The 19,365-nt window shown below is 34.9% G+C and overlaps 1 protein-coding gene across 2 annotated transcripts in view; it reads right to left on the minus strand.

Moving 5' to 3' along the window:
• CTSE (cathepsin E) overlaps positions 1–19,365 on the minus strand; it is a 765,846-nt gene that overhangs the window by 225,096 nt on the left and 521,385 nt on the right. For both annotated transcript variants that reach the window (XM_044088002.1, XM_044088001.1), the window contains exon 4: positions 9,118–9,236. In XM_044088002.1, coding sequence (XP_043943937.1) covers positions 9,118–9,236 — 119 coding nt within the window. The remainder of the gene's footprint in view (positions 1–9,117; positions 9,237–19,365) is intronic.

The following is a 19,365-nucleotide window of genomic DNA, read 5'->3' on the forward strand; positions in this document are numbered from 1 at the left end:
TACCAAAGGCAAGTGTGCTACCTGTTGTACCACTGACACTGCAAATGGTAGCTATCAAAGTGAAATGGATTAATGGTGCCAGTGATGTGGATGCTTAGTGCAACCAAAAAGCAAAACTCGAGTAGAAAGTAATTCTAACTAGTGGAGGGGATTGACAGTTTCAACTAATACAAAAGTATGCAAGGGTGTCTCTACAAATGTACCTGATTAGATTTCATGAATGCAGATATCAGAATACAATGTCAACAAGGATGGCTCATTTGTGCTTGATTCCAGTTGGTCATACCTGGAGATGTGTATCAACTAGCTGGGGTCTCCATACTTTGATTCTTGAACCAAAAGTTTACCAATTAAAACTCAAGTAGACTCATCATTGTGAAAGATGCTTAGTCTTTGCTTAATTTGCATCAGGTTACTGACTGAACCTTTTAGTCAAGTGCCAGACTGGACTGTGAATGCGGACATATTTTGGTCAGCATGAAAACCACCTGGTTGTACAGCTGCCTGATGTATAGAAATTCATATGTCCCCAGTTACAATTCAGTAAAAGGCTGTTCTATGTTGAAATTAACAGCCATCTTGTCACATGGAAAGTTATACTGAAGCCTATTGTTTCACCATTTAGTCCATGTTGTTAGTTTATTTGTAAATACTTGTAAAGAGCCACTTTCAAAAAAATGTTTTTATATATCAAAATACATGCATTCATCACATATTCAGAAAGTGAGATAAGAATTGTAAAACATATTTAGTAAATAAGTGATGTTAACATGAAATCCAGCATGATCCCTTGTAAACACTAACATTTCTTCCCATATAAAGAAAAAAAGAGTCGCCCAGTTAAAGACAAAAATCAAAAGAATTTATTCACCTGCTTTGTGGAGCTTCAACAAAATAGGAAAAAAATGCAACCACCATGTAAGCAAGCAACAAACCGTCATGTTATTTCTTAAAAATACTTTATGAACCTAGATATCCAGATACTTAATTTGTAATTAATTATACTTTCTTCAGAATTATAGCATCGTCTCATAGAAACAAAAGAAAACAAGCTTGCTTTTATGGGCCGATTGAAATGTGGGGCAGGAAGAAAACAGATGCAAGAAAATAAAGTGAAATGCTCTTGCCCTGTACAAAGCTAGATAGAAACAAGATCCACATATTTTCACCATTTTTAATAAGGCCTTCCAGAAATCAAAATTTGGTGTAGATGCATCAGTACCAATGTATCACTTATGAGTACCACTCTGTTTAACTTCTAGGACTGTTAAATTACATGCCAACAATCATAGAACCAATCATAGGCAACCAAACTGGGAACACTGGGGATACATTTTGCTTGCTAGTTAAGAAGTGCATTAAACTGATATGTTCTAACTAATGAATAGATAAGCACAAAAAAATTAGTGGAACCAATTAAGATCAAACCAGAAACAATGGGGAAGATAAAGGGTAAGGTAAAACATGGCTCTAAATGTAACAAACAATGGAGTCCCAAGTACCAGAAAGCAAAGAAGAAGAAAATCAAGAAGAAACATGAAAAAAGAAATAGACACCAAGTGGAGCTAACATACAACTGTTTTACTAATAAATCGAATTAATGTCTACCATAAAAAAAAAAAAAACATTTACTTCAAGTGAGACTTTACCATTCAGGGGTGTATCATCACTTTTTTCCAGAATGTAAAAGATGAACGAGGTATGTTTCTTGCATTTCAAAGGAGGTTTGCAAGGGGGTTCTTGCAGTTTCAGTGTTTAATATCTGAAAGGTACCAGTTGATCCTTCCTTTTAGACTACATTTGGAATTTCCTATGAGGATCATTGGCCAGCAAGAGAAGTGTGCTTTGTAATAACAAACTTGTTGTTGCAGTTGTCTATAGCACAGCCTTCAAATTCTTTGTGATTGGCTGTGCAAACAAAATAGTTATAGCTACTCATCAGGTCGCAAAACATGCAGTACAGAGACCCATATCTGAAAGTGCCATTTGCTGACTTTATCCTTTCTTACTTCAAGCCAGTTTCTGATACTCTTGTCCTAGTGGTAAAATAAAAGTCCTTCAATCTAATGGGCATCCTTGGTGTAGGATAAAAACATGCTTCTTTTTAACCTTTTAACTTTTTGTTCATTGTATATTCCAGAAAAAAAAGCAAGCTCTCCCTAGATGGTTCAAAGATTGTTCTGTTCCATTTAATTTTCAGTTTGTGGGTAAGTTCAAGTATGCCTTTAATGAGTATGTTGCTGTAGGCTCTCTCAAGAAAATCTCTTTAGAGACTGTTCAGGACAGCTAAAACTTTCAAATTCACCACATACATGGACAATCTGCATTCCTTGTTTTTTTATGACATATCTCTTTGTAACATGGGGTTCCTATCACAAAACTGAATGTTGTGAATGCCGAATACAGGAAGGCCGAACTTGGTAGTTCAAAAGTTGAGAATGTCGAAGCCGCGGAAACCCAAATTCTTTCCCAGGGAAAGAATTCAGTTGGCTGTTTCTGCAGCTTTGGCATTTTTGGACCAGGTCAAGGTAAGTGTATGAACGGGTAGTGATGGACTTTAGGGTTAGGGCGCGGGTCAGGTAAGTGTTTGGTAGTGATGGACTTTAGGGTTAGGGCTGGGTTAAGGATAGTGCATAGATAGTGGTGTATGTTAGGTTTAGTGTAGGTTTTGAAGGTGTTTGGTATGATTGTGTTATGTGTGTGTTTTTCGGAACAGCAAATTTTTTCCCTTGGAAAAGATTTGCTGTTTTAAAGTGTCTATGTTATCCGAATTCAATCTTCCAAGTTCGAACTTATGGTGTTCAACATTTTGGAAGTTTGAGTTCATGATACAGACCCGTAACATGCAGTTCCTTGCTGGAAACATGCAAAGGAAGATTCACCCTGGCTGGATTTCTGTACCTCACAAGACATCTACAACAACTGGAAAGACCACAGAAATACCTCACAAAGAGGATTACTAGCCTCAAACAGATGCCCTATGCAGACCGTCTCAAAAAACTACAGCTTTACTCCATCGCATATCGCCTACTCAGGGGCGATCTCTGCCTAACATACAAAGCTATGTCAAACACAGAGCTGTTGGACATGCTCTACTTAAAGAAATCCCAATCCCTCTGAGCTACACGCTCTAGGGACCTTAACCTTGTCACCACAATAAACAGAACATACTGGAGGGATAGATTCCTGTCCCAGAGACTTCCCATACTCTGGAACAGACTACCTATCTATGTCAAACAGAGCTCCTCATTAGCACTCTTCAAGAAAAATCTTGATGATTGGATGGGAAATGGGAAATTCACCCCGGGGATCACTTCTGTGGCTCTGCTCGACAGGGGCACAGGAAAATAATTTTCTTGGGTGGCGAAAGCCAGGGTACATTTTTTGGCTAGGCTTGTATGGGCCCTAGGGCCGATAGCCTAGTACCTACCTATGAACCTATAAATCATTGCACAATGTCAGAAGTGAACCTTTCTTTTACACAGTTAAATCACGTAATTCTAAGTGATGAAATGCACAGCAATTTTTTTTAAAAAATCATTGCAGTATGAAGATGTTATCAATACATTTAATGTACCATCTCATTTTATTAATGAATTCTTAATTTTAAACTACTTCTTCCTCCCATTTAGCAACAGCAGTATTAGTTATGCTTGGGGCTATTGCTATAGCCTTTATTTGCCAGTGCCATCTGCTATTGAAAGTACAAAGTTATTGCCATAGAGAAGTTCCAAGAGCTTGCAAATAAGTGCTAATTTCCTCTGAAAGTATAGTAGTGTGGAGCGTTAGGGACTCCTTGAAGGCACCGGTACAGTATTAGTGTGGTAAAACCATATATAGGGTCTCAACATATAAAGCAACTTTCCTGGATGGCATCCACATGCTTCTACTGCTTTAAAAAGTCAGGGAGGTCTAATATAAATGAAAGAGCTCTCTTAGCAAGGGGTTTAATTTGAAATTCAAGTAGATGGCCCAGGGTACGGTGGCTGACATGTCTTCAGCCACCACTGGCCTGTAGGGAGATCCTCGCTGTCCTTGTATGGATTGAGATACCCAAAAAAATCTCAGGATCCTGGAGTGAGTGATTGTAAGAAAATCCAGAAATCCATGCCTATCATCTCATCCTCAATCTCATGCAGTTCAATCAGATGATTATTAAGCATTTTGTAGGCATCTTTTATGGTTTGTAAGTCTACATTCTGGTAGCACTCATGATCAAACAGCATGTTTTTCAAGTTTTACCATCATAAATCTTATCATTCATGGGAAATATCCTCACCTTTTCTGATGTCATAATTTGGCAGCTTTTGTTTTTGCTTAGTTTATTATGTCTGCAATCTTATTCTTGCATAATTTGTAATGTTTCTTTTTGGACAGTTTGTTAAATAGGAGTTGAATGTAATTCTTGTATTTTGTCTCATACGCCATATTGTGGGATGTGGTAGAGGGGCAAAATATACTATTTTTTTCAGCAGAGGTTATTGTTGTAAACATAAATTTGCAAGAAAACTTCAAGTTTATAACTATGTTCCTAGTTTACTACAATTCTATGGGATAAAGGTCATCCCTTTTTTGAGCATGCTTACCTCATCCTTAGAGAGCTCCTTTTTGGAGTGGTACCACACTTTAATCTTGTGGTTGGTAGGCTCCTTCTTATGGCTGTGTTGCTATATTGTCCCTCCGAGTTCCATGATTTTCTCCTGTTCTCCTGGGGTGTATGGGTGTGGAGTGTCTTCTGTAGTTATTTAATGGTTTCTGTGCACATGGTGTCTGTTTCTTCTGATAACAGACTTGTTTAAATCTCTGGAGTAGTAGACCTGTTGAAAACCCTGTGTTTGATTTGTTATACAAATGGAACACCTTGGTATAGATGTAGAAGAGCTCATATGTAGTTTACCAGTGGATTGTCTCTCATACTTCTTTTCCAAATGTTTACTTTTTTCTTGTGCTTGGTGTGTGCTTCTCTAAGGTATGGTATTACTGATTCTGCCACTGGTGTGATGCTTGTGAACTGAGTTCCTCTATCCTTACAAACACTAACTTCATTCATGCCCTCACTACTTCAGGGACTGAGTTTCCTTGTGTATTCTCTCTCTCTTATCTTTAACGCCTTTTAAGTTTCTTTCCTTTTATGGTCCTCTCAAACATGTTGATCATCTAAGTAAGGAATTTAAAATGTCATCATTCTAGTTATTCATAATGATTTCATTCTCCAGTGTGAGGATTAGCTTTTTTGATGCATTTTGCTGCCTGTTATTATTCTTAAGGAAGATCTCTATAAGTTTCAAAATGATTTGTCCAAATGTGAATTCCGAGTAGTCTTTTTCAACATAATTCCATCTTGTGTTTTGACCAGTGTTAGACCCCAGGAATTCTTTTGGTGTTCATCTTGGTAATGTGGTAAATCTTCAGTGTTTATTTCCACTTGTTTCTTTAAATCAAACAAATATTTACTTATTTTATTTGTTTTACATAAAAAAACAAAACAAATCTAAGGCATTAAATAACAAATAGTAACTATATGCAAATGCCTATATCAAACTATGTCTGATGTCAGTAACAGTTAATCTCTGTCTCTCTTTATATATATATATATATATATATATATATATATGTGTGTGTGTGTGTGTGTGTGTGTGTGTATATATATATATATATATATATATATGTTTACCATCAAAACGTTGATTGCACATAGTTGAATGTCCACATCCTTGACAAATTTATATGAAATCCATACTGTTGACTTTTCAGAATGCCAAAAAAAAATTAACATCAACATTTCTGAACATGGGTCAAAAAGGGGGCAAGATTTTACAGTTTGGAATATCCGTGTTTGACTTTTTCAGCAGTTGGAGTTCAGAATTCACATAAGTGGTGCCGACAATATGCAATCAACATTTTGATGGTAAACCATATACATACACACACACATATATATATATATATATATATATATATATATATATTATATATATATATATATATATATATATATATATATATATATATATATATATATATATATATATATATATATATATATATATATATATATATGTATAAACTAATAAACCATTAGTATTTCTCTAGTAAAGAGTTCAGCTTTAACCAACAGTTATAGTAAGACGTTCTAGTCATGCTCACCTTAATAGTTTTCATTTCATTTTTACAATTTTATACACATTAATAAATTCTAAAATTGAGGGAGTACTTCATTTTTCCAATTTTTAGTTATTACTTTTCTAGCTTTTTGCAATTTAGGAATTGCACCAGGGATTTGAGTATTAACTAGAACTAAGGATTTGGTGAAATTAAAACTATCAGACCACAATGCTTGCATGAATTTATTAATTTTCTTCCAAAAAGGCTGAACAATAATACATTTGAAAAATCATATGTTTCCAGTCAGCTTTTAATATATCTTTACATCTCCAACATGTAATGATTTGCTTTTTATATACAACTTCAGTTTTATGTAGAATTATGAAAGCTCTATAAAAAGTATTTCCAAGTATATAACTTCCAACATAAAAAAGCGGTGGTATTTGCAGATGCTTTAAAGAATATTTTTTCTTATTCTGTAAAAACTTATTAAGTTATTTGAGTCAAATAATCCAAATAATTACACATAATTGTTGTATAATCTTTAACAATGTTTTATATTTTAAATAAACAAGATTTGTTAATCTCACTATTTAAGACAGTCTTGTTTAGGAATTCAGTTACGGGGTTATTTTTTTAACTATATTTGGTATTAGGTCTATCATGGCTATTATATATTGTCTTTAACTTTGTAGTATAAGCTAATTATTCATATCTAGATCAGATTTTGTCATTAGGAAATCCAAGGTGTATATTTTATTCCATTTATAAATTGCCTCCAAAAAATAAGTTATTATTCTTTAATAGTGGCATATTACTGATATTTGAGGAGTGTATACAATCTACAGTGAAGGCAAGAAATATAGTAAAATAGATGCTTTTATGTCAGGCTTTACAAAGATGAATTTTGAAAAAGCCTTAAGAATAATATAATTTGAATTTGATTGTTTTCCAATATTTTTAGCAACATAGCTTTTCAATAAAAAAGGTAGGTTCACAGAAAACTATACACATTTTACATATACAACCTATCCAGATATGATATTATGTACCTAAATGAAATAGCTAAAATGAAATCCATCCATGTTTGGGAAAAGGGTCAAAATAAATAGTAATAATAATAACAATAATAATAATAATAATAAACAGAAAAATAGCAATGTCGGCAAAGCATATTAAATTCTAATGATTTAAACTAAATACATTATGCTAATTAAAAATTATAACAATATTATACAATTAACATATTCCATCATAACATTCACCAAAACATTAAACCACATAAAATGATTTGACACTCAGAAAATTAAAAATACCTCAGAAGCTGCAGAAAAAAAGACCTACATGATAATCGGCTTATAGCAACATATGTAAACTACCTAAAACCCTATTCAGTAGACCCTTAGCCAGTTAAAACAGCCTGCTGAAGTCAGTATCAAGCACTGTTGCAATCTAAGAAAACATGGAAAAATGAAATATATGTGGGTCTGTTTTGTGATACATGAAGTATGTTGTTTTACAGACACATACAAGTACACAGATACACACTTGCATGTATACACACACACACACACACACACACACACACACATATATATATATATATATATATATATATATATATATATATATATATATATATATATTAAATGGGATGTTTTAGAGCTAAAGTACCCAGCATGAACCCATGTAGCCATATTCTACACAGACAGAGACCAGAGGGAGGACTCCACCTGAGGACACAAAGCTGCCATCTCTTGATCTTACAATTGAACCACAATGCTACCAGTCAATTAATCTGAACAAGAACACAAAAAAATGAAATACATTTTTTCATCATATCTTAAACTTTTTTGACTATAAATATCCTTGCAGCAATTATTACTATTATTTTCTAGTTTGTTAAATCACAAAATGGCCTAGGCTACCATGCTTGACTTTGCTTAATACTGAAGCTGTCCACATTTTATAAAGATACAGAGACAGCCCTTTGATAAGAGGATCATTTACTGTAATTCAGGTTTCAATGAAAGTGTTATGACTTTCTATTTTTTGACTGTCAGCCTCCGTAGTATATTTTTTGGGGGGGGTTTTTTTGTTTTTTAGGAACCATCTCTAATAACATTTTAAGGAAAATTTGAATGTTAGGGTTGAAAAGTAGCTGTTACTTTTTCTGAAGTAGGTAGTCTTGTCAAAGTCCAAGTGAAAGAAATCTGTCGCCTGTAATTAACAAGTGCTATTCAGGCTGACCTGGTTTGTGTTGTACTCACTGATTATTTTTTTGACATTGTAGTTAGAATGAGTGTCCTTGATATAATCATCACTCTCAAGTGTAAACAATCTGCAAAATCAAATACTGACAGAAAATCTTTTTAGTTCTATGTGGCAATTTTTGTATTGATTAAAAGGGAGAATGACTGATTTTGTGATAAGAAAAAAAATTATAACTTGATTTTGTTTTGTTTTTCATTTAAATTTGCAAAATAAGCTGCAAAACTTGTTTTGGTTCAGGCTCAGTCTATAGCTTCGGACTGCAGTATTTACCCGAGAGATGATACTGGTTATCCATACTAGTATGGCACATTTAAAAGGCCATGTTTAAGAGATTTTTTTGGCTCTCTAGCTAGAATCAGTGGATTAACTTAATTATTCTATCCTTGCTAGCCTACATGATGCAAACGTGATGAAGTGATGAGGCAAACACGGAAAAGAAAATGCAATATTTCATCAAAAGCCAAACAGAAAAAAAAAACAAGCATAAAAGAAATGGAATAATTACTAAATGATGCTCTATATGTGGGAATCTTTGTGTTAGTTCAGAAGAAAGGAAAATCACTTTTTGGTAATAAAACAATTGACATTTGAATTTATGCTAAATATGCTGAAGGAATTTCATTCATAATTAAAGGCCTAAAATTATATATTTTTTAAATGGTATCACTTTTTTATCTAAAGAAAACAATAACTTAGCATTCTTGTACTGTAATATCTGTCATTGTTGTTTTTACTTACCGTTACTTTGTCTTTGCCCACAATTCCTAGGATTTGTCCAGTTCCATACTTGATAGCTAAGTGTTCTCCACTATGTGTATATGTCTTTGACAAAAATGATTCAAATTTTTGATGCACTCCTGGGGATGAAAGAGATATGGCTGTCATGAAATAATTATAAGAATTACCAGTATAGTGCAGTATTATGCATATGTAGCAATTGCAAAATTTATAAAAAATTGAAGAACATTAAGCATAAATTAATAATGGGAATACTCAATACCATTTACTAAAATATGTCTTAGTCTTACTATAGTTTGGCTCCCATATAAAATTGTCCATTTTTTAAACTGTGTATAAAAGGATGCCAAAAAAAAAGAGATTAATAGCAGAGACAGTTAGGTTTACTCCATACAGACATTTCTGTTAATCAGCCTCCCAGCTGTACTTGAATGCAGTTTCAAATGGTATCTAACAACATACGAATACACCAGTCACTTGTCATGGTCATAGACCTTTAATATTTCTTTTAATAACAATGCCTTGGCTGTTATCAGTATGTTATGCTATTAGCATACTACACCTCTAATGTACAGGGCTGAATGTTACTTTTCTAAAATGCATTTCATGAAGTCTGACCTGTCCAAATCCAAAAACAATGAAGAAGAAATCACCAAAAGGAATCATAATATAAATATTATTATATTTGTAATTATTAATTACTAATATTATTAATATTGTGTGTGAAATAAGCACTATTACACACATAATATACACAAAGTATTATATTCAGTTGCATTAGCTACATCTGTTTATAGTATAGAATGATCTACATTACCAGTCAAGAGGTGCTGCAATAACAGTAAAATGTATACATTATGGACACCAGTGTTCCATAGTATACCATTAATACGAAACTACATCCACTAGTATCACTTAATATACCATTAATACTGAGACTACAGTCACTAGTGTAACCCTGCATCCCTGTTTTAGGACCATAACTCTCTACTTATTTATTTGTACTCTGAGGTGATGACATCGAGGAGTAAGAGCAAGCCCTGTTTTAGTATGTGATGCCACACTCTCAGGTTTTGAATAAATAAGTGTGGAGGTGCAGAACCCCACTTTCTAGGTGCAGGGTGGCTTCCTCCTGGCAAAACAAGTAATAATGTATGCTGTTCTAACTGTATTAACTGCTCATGAAATGCCATAGATTGATGACATGCAAATCAGTAGCTATCTGCTGTGTCTTTAAAGGAGGTATGTATACAATCTGGGTTCTATTGGGCAGCTAGCTTTTGAGCCAAATAATGGCTGTTTTTGTACAGCCTAAAGTTTGGAGTCTGTGCATTAGGAGGTTATGACTAACTATATCAAAAGCTTTCAAGAGGTCAGTGAAAAAAGTAGCAACAGTGTTGCCTTTATCACATTCTGATGCAATATAGTTTGTCTATTCCATTAATGCAGTTTGGGTATTATGTCCTGGGAGGAAGCCATGTTTAGGTTTACTCAACTTGTTATACTCTAGTAGGTAGTATATTAGTTGAGAGCTGAGTACAGTTGCTAAAAATTAGATACAACTGTACTTGATATAGAGACAACAGAAGGGAATTGTGAATAGCAAAGAAGGAAGATCCATTGGGGAGGAGGGATAAGCCAAGAGGGGGTAGACTGATAGACAGGAAGGTAAAGTGATATAGTGGATTTGGAGAGAAATAGGAGAGTAGATGTTAAAAGAGGCATGTGCTTCTTATTTGAGTAAATTATTCCTAGTGGAGAATGCAGAATTTACTGCTCCTGTGATTACTTTCTATTTTTTATTTTATTTTTTGAGGTGACACTTGTATTGTGAAAGCACAAGTCAGAAATTAGTGTAGGAATCTATGGTCATAAATATTGTAGGGAGGGATTCCCCTGTTTTATGAGCAGGGGCTGGTGTACTGAAGGTCTCTCAATTTATGTTGAGAAACAACTGAGACCTATATTAGATAAGAATCCATATGTGCTTAGGGATACAAAACAATTTCTGAATGATTTATATTCTTTTGTTTTGTCTTGTGAATCTAATAATGAATTTATTTTAGTGACCATGGATGTTAAATCCCTCTTTACATGCATACTAAACCATCTAGGTATTAGCATGTTGAGGGATTATCTTAACAGGTGCGTTGACTTTACAGGAAAATTTGTAGAGCTATTTGCTTATTTATGGAGCTTGTGTTAGAGAACAATGCTTTTACATATGGCGACCAATACTATTTACAAAAAGATGGCGTAGCTATGGGCACGTCTTGTGCCAATAGCTATGCCAACATGAGGTTTGTGGATGACCTCTTCCTTGTTTGGGAGGGTGGACATGAACCCTCGAATGCTTTTTTTGATTACCTTAATTCTACTACTACTTTTTTGAGGTTTACCATGTCTTATTCTAGGGAGTGTATAGACTTCCTGGATATAACTGTCAGCGATATGGGTGATGGTACCCATAAGACCAGTACATATCAGAAAGAGTGTAGTTAAAATGCTTATCTACACAGGAAGAGCATGCACCCCCCCCCCATATTTTTAGAAAATATAGTCAAGGGTCAAGGCCTGAGAGCTTCTAGACTAAATGCCAAGAACTCTGACTTTAGAATAGAAACTGAGAAATTAAAAACTAAGCTCAGAGATAAGGGTTACAAAGTATCAGAAGTAGATGATATATTAGCAGGCATCACAGATCTAAGAAATACCCATGGTAAGCCATATTTTTCTACTGGACCTTGGGAATCTATATCCAGTAAGTTAGTCCAAGATTTTTAGATACCAGTTACTTATTCCACTAATATTAAGGAAATAGAAAGGGTCATGATTAAGAACTGGGAGATTTTACTATTAGACAATAAGGTTAGTCGAGTAGTTGGCAAGAAAACAACTTTCATTTATAAAAATATGAAAAATTGAAAAAGGATGTTATGTTATCCTAAGAAGTATAAACTTAGAGGGGAGTCAATGCCCATGTTCGAGACCTTTCCATGTACATCATGTAATTGGTGCCAGTATTTAGATAGCTCAGGGGTTTTTTCACATCCTGATATGAGTAAGCAGGTCAGTTTTAGTTTGGTTGCCACATGCAACACCAACTCCAGCTCCATAGTGTATTTAGCTGTCTGCCAGCAATGCAGTTCTTTCTATATAGGGAAGACAGATAGGTGGTTGAGAGATCGCATAAGGGAACATATCTACAGTATAAATAAGTCTATTTTGATAAATACCTTTGCCAAGCATGTTAATCAGAATCCAGCACATACATTTAGATTCATGGTTGTAGAAGTTATATTACATGGACCCCAGGGTGGTGATATCAGTAACAGAGTTGAGATAAGATAGTTAAATTGGATCATTAGGATGCATGCTCATAGGGGCAGTGGACTTAATGATAAGATTTGCATAAAACCTGCCCCTAGTAGTAGAGCTTTAGCTAAGTGAGTTTTAAAATATGTGCATTAAATATGTTTTGTATTAATGTTTACAGTTAGGTTAGTTAATGTTTAGTTTTTACTTTTTGATGCAGGATGAAGTCTGCCTTTAAGATTTTATATTGTGTTTTTAATTGAATGATGAAATTCATTGGCTGTCAGTGTCTTTAAATATGAAGTGTTTTTTCATGAGTTTGTCTGATGAAGCAGTCATTGTGAACTGTGAAAGCGCTAACATTAAAATGTTTTACTTGGCGATATTTTGCATCTTTTATTTGACGCTGTGAAATTGCATGCCTTCTTATTGCTGTGGTGTGGTTCGCTTCATTTTATGCATTTTTATAGTGCTGCGTTCTGCATCCCTAACAGAAGAACCCTGTCTTGTCCTGGTTGCCTGTACTCTTTGCTTTCATAGTACTAAAATGAGTTGATATTAAATGGTAGCACATGCTCTTACACACAAATTTAGCCTATACATATCACTCCATGCCCCCATAACATCCAGTCAACACCCCCCCCCCAAGAGATGATGGCACACTTTATCCAGTGGTATCTCCCAGGACTCAGTTCTGAGACAACTTCTCTTCAGCATATATTTCACTGATGTCAATCCTGGCATTGTGGGTTGCTGGCTGATTAAGCTTGCTGATGACTGCAAACTTGTAGCTTTCATCAAAACTGCATGTAATGTTTGTATCCTCCAAGTGGGTCTTACACATGATGTCAGGACCATGGTCTAAGGTGGGAGTCTCAAACTCAAATTACCACTGGTGGTGTATGAGCATTAGCAAACCCTAGCAAGGGCCCCGGTCTCCAAGACAAAAAGAAATGCAGGCAGTGTAGCATGACAAGAAGTTGACTTGCTTCCCTCTTCTATAATTATACCGGTTTGAGGGCTGTTTGAAGTCTAAATGCTAGGACATCCTGAGAAGGCATAACACAAAATATAATACTGTAGAACAAGAACATCCCTGAACCTACCATACAAATGACACAAACATTCAAAATTGATACTGTCTGAATATCTGGGTGGATTCATGGAAAACACACTTTTTTAACCGCAATGAGTCAATTATATTTAAAAAAATCTTTCTGCTTTAATTACTAAAGGTATATTGTCTAGGTCCAAAGAAGTCATCGTCCTGCTTTACTCTTTTCTTATCAGGCCTGTATTACAGTATAATTCCCCTTTGGCACACATCTATCCAAGCATATGGTCCAATTGAAAAAAGCACAACATTTCCTACCCAAAAATATTAGGTATGACATCCCTAAGGTATATAGAGTATCTAAAATCTATATCACTCTTATCTGTCTCTTAAACATAGGTGGTGATTTGTTTGGCCTATGAGGCTGCAAATGTCCGTAACTTGCTTGACTTCCTGCATGTTCATTAAACAGGAAGCACCATAAATACATACTCTAGAGACAAAAACCTACACTGGAATTCAAATAGGCCTTGTTAGTAAGATAGATACCTATCCAAAAGGACAGTCTGCCTTGGAATAAGCTCCAACTTCATGTCAAACATGTCCTACTAGGTTCATAGGTTCATAGGTGTGCACTAGGCTAATGGACCTGGAGCCTTTGTAAGCCTAGCCCATAGGATTACCCTGGCATCGTGCCAGCCGACCTTAATTCCCAGTGCCTCTGTCACGTAGAGCCACCAGAGTGATCCCCAGGGTGAATTTTCTATTTCCCATCCACTCATCAAGATTTCTCTTGAAGACAGCCAGTGAGGCGTTCTGCTTGACATGTCTGGGAAGTCTATTCCATAGCATGGGCAGTCTCTAGGTTATGAACCTGCCCTCCATAGCATGGGCAGTCTCTAGGTTATGAACCTGCCCTCCATAGCATAGGCAGTCTCTAGGTTATGAACCTGCCCTCCAGCTTGTTCTTTTGGTTGTGGTAATGAAGTTGAGGTCTCTGGAGCATGTAGTGTGGAGGGATTGGGATTTCTTTAGATGTAGCATTTCTTTTTTTATATTTTTTAATTAATTACATTTTTTATGTAGATAAACACATACAACACATTACTGCCTACAGAGGATGGGAGATATGTTTTTCTGACTGGTGCTGTAATATATTGCTTGCAAGTACTATGCTAAAGTTATTCTAAAAAGCAATGTTTGGCATTGCAGCATTTTATTTAAAAAGAAATACACATGCACTTCTAACAAGAAAGAAAATGGCAGCACCTTTAGTTTCAGGTTTACAGGACAAGACACTCCTCCTCCTCACTAATATTAAAGAAAATTGCATTACAGCCTTAAAATGACACCTTTTTGCTAGGGTTTATATGCATGAGAAGACTGATCTATTTGAAATTCTATTCATTTGTATACTAAGTGCCAAAGGTTTAACAAAGCAGCAGTATCTGTACACACAATTAAATTAAAATATTTTTTTATATAAAATAAAAAATAAAAAAAATGGCGGCACCCTGTGTGGCTGCTGCTGTGTCAGCTCATTCTAGACACATGCATATTTTGTCTTCTTCTGTACAGAAAATCTCGAAAAATTCAGTTTCTGCACTTCTAGTTGAAGGTACAATAACTTACAGCAGACACAAGTTACTATAAATTAAACAGTCAACATATACATGTTGCTGGTTGGATGTCTTGAAGTCTGCAGAGTATCTGGAGCCTACTACATGCACAAAGCTGCAACACCTGGGTATTTTAACTCTTCACACTCTAAAGTGCCTGAAACTGGTAGAACAGGTTTCTGGAATATGCTGGACAAGAAAAAAAGAACGAGATGTCAGAGAACAAGGAAAAGAGGTTGCAGAGCAGGTATTGATGTAAAGTTAAAAGCAAACCCCTTCAGGCTTGTACTACCAACCATACTGCTAGCTAATGTGAGACCACTGGATAGTAAGATGGACTATTTGAGACTGGAACTCTCCAACAAGAACAAGGTGAGAAATACTTGTTTATTTTTGATTACTGAGATGTGGCTGCATGACAACATAAATGATAGTGCAGTAAACTTAGAGAATTTACACTGTTTTGTGCAGACAGAAAACATACACTGTGTGGAAAGGCCAGAGGAGGTGAAGTCTGCATCTATGTTAACAAAAGATATTGCAGCAGCTGTGAAATCATACTATCACACTGCTGTGAGAACTTAGAGTTCCTGTCCATTAAATGAAGACCATTTTACTTGCCCAGGGAGCTGAATGGGGTCAGTTTGCATAGGTAGGTACTAGGCTATCGGCCCAAGAGCCTAAGTAAGCCTAGCTAACAAGGTTCCCTGGCCTACACCATCCAAGAAAGTTAATTTCCTGTGCTCGTGTCGAGCAGAGCCACAGAAGTTATCCCCGGGGTGTATATCCTATTTCCCATCCACTCATCAAGATTTTTCTTGAAGAGTGCTAATGAGGAACTTTGCTTGACATAGATGGGTAGCTTGTTCCAGAGTATAGGAAGTCTCTGGGACAGGAATCTATCCCTCCAGCATGTCCTGTTTATTGTGGTGACAAGGTTTAGGCCCCTAGAGTGTGTAGCTTGGAGGGATTGGGATTTCTTTAGGTGTAGCATGTCCAACAGCTCTGGGTTTAACATAGCTTTATATGTTAGGGAGAGATCTCCTCAGAATAGGCGATATGCTACAGTGTAAAGCTGGAGTTTTTTTGAGACGGTCAGTGTAGGGCATCTGTATGAGGCCAGTAATCCTCTTTGTGAGGTACTTCTGTTGCCTTTCCAGCTGCTGCAGATGTCTTGTGAGGTACATTCCAAAAGGGGCGTTGTCCTCTATAATGGAACTAATGAGTGCCGAGCAGAAGGGAACAATTACCTCTATGGATGTTTTTTATTAAATTGAGCAAATTTACAATTCTATTTTAATTTAGATATATTCACAAGACTTTATAGGTCTTGTTAAAATACAGCTCTTTGTTTTTGGATAGTATAAGGACTAGGTGGACTGTACACATTTTGGTTATTAAACTATTTAAAATATGAAAGTCAGTTAAGACCAGCTCAAATCCCATAGAAAGTAGATAATATCGAGGAAGATTTGACCAAACTTATTGAAAACTAACAGCGAATCATTGGTCACATAGCTCATCAGTTCTTTGTTAGCATGGGCTGCAACTCAACTTGGTTCTTGGGAACATGAGGTTAGATTGTCCAATAAATTAATCATGGTAAAACAACACTAGAATCTTTTAAAATCAAAAATTAAAAGTTCATCCCAACATGGGATTTTACATTAAAATCTTAATTAAAAAAAATGGTAAAAGCAGACACACTTTGTCTGAATATTGGTATGGTTAGGGGAAAAAATCACATCAATAACATATATATATATATATATATATATATATATATATATATATATATATATATAAAATCTGTGAACTCAGCCAAAATGGTGCTAGTGTTTACCAGATTCTAAAGTTTAAAAACAGTATAACATTTAATGGAATGATACTAGACATCTAAACTATGCTATTGTAGGTTTAAGGAATTATTTTTATTTAGTAGTGTTTTATTTTCATTACACACTAATTTGTAAATGTTCTATTTTTTTCTTTCATCACCAATGTGTGTGAATTTCACACTGTCAAACTTAGCTAAGTGACTATATATTTAGTCACCGACACAAATGGTTATATCACAACTAAACACAAACAAAGCACTGAGATTGGCTTATAGTCCAGAAAACCATGTTTACTTTTGCATCATGTATTTCAACTACCAACCACAAAAGAAAATTGTTTTGGCACTTTTGTTAGTGAAATACACAGTAAACACACAACATAGACTACAATACAAATCACCAATAAAAACTGATTTACATAGGGAGGTCTGCCCCCACATCCCCTTAGTTTATCTATCTATCTATCTATCTATCTATCTAACTATCTATCTATCTATCTATCTATCTATCTATCTATCTATCTATCTATCTATCTATCTATACTCCACAGTGGCAAACCACAATTACAGTGTTCAGCTGAAACACACATCCTCTATGAGTCACACTTCACTGTAGCTCAAGGTTTATTTAAAAATGAAGTACTTTCATTTTGAAAGTACAGAGACTTTTTCAGAGAACAAACTATTAACACTTCAAGTTTAAATACTAGAAAGAATATGTGACAACCGGGAAAAAGCCAAAAGAAAAAGAAGAGTATAAAGTACTTAAAATTTATAAACACACCTGTGCTATTCCAAAATTAATCAACTCCCCACAAATATTTTGATATACATTTCAATATACCAATTTAATTTAACATTTCATAGATTTCAATTTCAGAGCACTTTGTAACAATATATAATAATTTTAACTCTGGTGGGTGATTCACTCTGAGCTTTAACTGCTACCCTAGTTCATGATGTTCAGCCCTTTCCCTTCATGATCCCCTCAATCATATTTTCTAACACTTTTTCCAAGACAAAGAAAACACATTTCTGTTCAGCATTATTATGTACATGAACTCACAGAAACTTCTCTCCATTTTTGTCACACATTGTTAGCATATGGCAATATAAATAATACCTTGTTTACCACAATTATCACATCCGGTAAAATGTATCACACCAAAAGAACATATCATAACAGTTTCTGCTTTATAAATATATGCACACTGTTTATATTTATTGCATTTACGTGTGCCTCTTCACTGTGTACCCAATTTCCAAATATTATTTTTTTAATTGCGACCTCTCCCATTCACAAATTTTAGTTTTACCACTAAATTCGTTGTACCATCTCCTCCATAAACAATAATATTCCAGTTTTTAACAAAGGTCTATTTTATTAATGCACTATCAATACTATATGATAATACCATAGCATCTCATCGGAGACCTCAGCAAAGCCTTTATCAACCTGTCATATTCAATGGCTAGAAGATTAGATGGGGGAACTCCTGAGTTTAGGAGGCTTCTAGTTCCTGAGGCCAGGGGAAATATCCTTGTCTAATTCAGGTAAATGTGCCAGCAAAAATATTTCATGCAAAGTGTCTGAAACCTTGACAATTTTTTGAAACAGGATTATCGTTCGTATCAAGTGAAGATATAGTGACTTGGCTGACAAGAAAGGAAAGAACTTTGCCTTTCTTTGAATGAAATGGGAAACCTAGCAAAGATGATTGCCCAGGGAAGGTGAAGTTGAAGAACTTGAAGGTTCACCAGTATCTTTCACAGTTAGACATTGATCAGTTAAGTAAGGCTTAAGCTGTTGTTTTCTATGTTTCAAAGTTGCATTTGTATTCTCTCAAGAGGACACTTGTGCAAATTATGGATATCTTTTCCTAACAATACAAGCACTCCATTTATACTGCAAGATAGGAAAGGGTAGATGTACATTGTACTAAAGAAAGAAAATGGAATGGTGAAAAAAAATCAATCAGATGGAAAAGGAAAGAAGGAAAAAAGAATTAAGTGTGGTGAGGTAATTAAGTAAGGCAACAGGTAAATATCAAAATAGAACGTTTCCAAGGATAGATAACTTTTCTTTGGAACAGTATGATATTAAACACTAAGTTGAATGAGTTAGCAGCAAATTTTAAGAAGTATTACAAGTGAGTGGTGATAAGTCCTTTTAGACAGATTTTTTTCAAAAGAAAGGGTACGCAAGGAAAGTGAAAAACAGGGTTTTTTTTATTAAATACCTCTTGAACTAATGAATATATATGTGGGAAAGACTGGTAGCAGATTTGGGAAAAAATTACATATAACTAATCAGCAGACAAGCTGATATATAGTCAAACTTTTTCAGACTCATTAAGATGAATAAGAGAAGCATATAAGGAAAGGAACAGACCAAAACTAGGTACTTGATGGAGTGAATGAAA

This window comes from Protopterus annectens, chromosome 11.part0 (genome assembly GCF_019279795.1).
Source record: "Protopterus annectens isolate FY-2018-M chromosome 11.part0, PAN1.0, whole genome shotgun sequence".
In the NCBI taxonomy this organism is placed as follows: Eukaryota; Metazoa; Chordata; order Ceratodontiformes; family Protopteridae; genus Protopterus; species Protopterus annectens.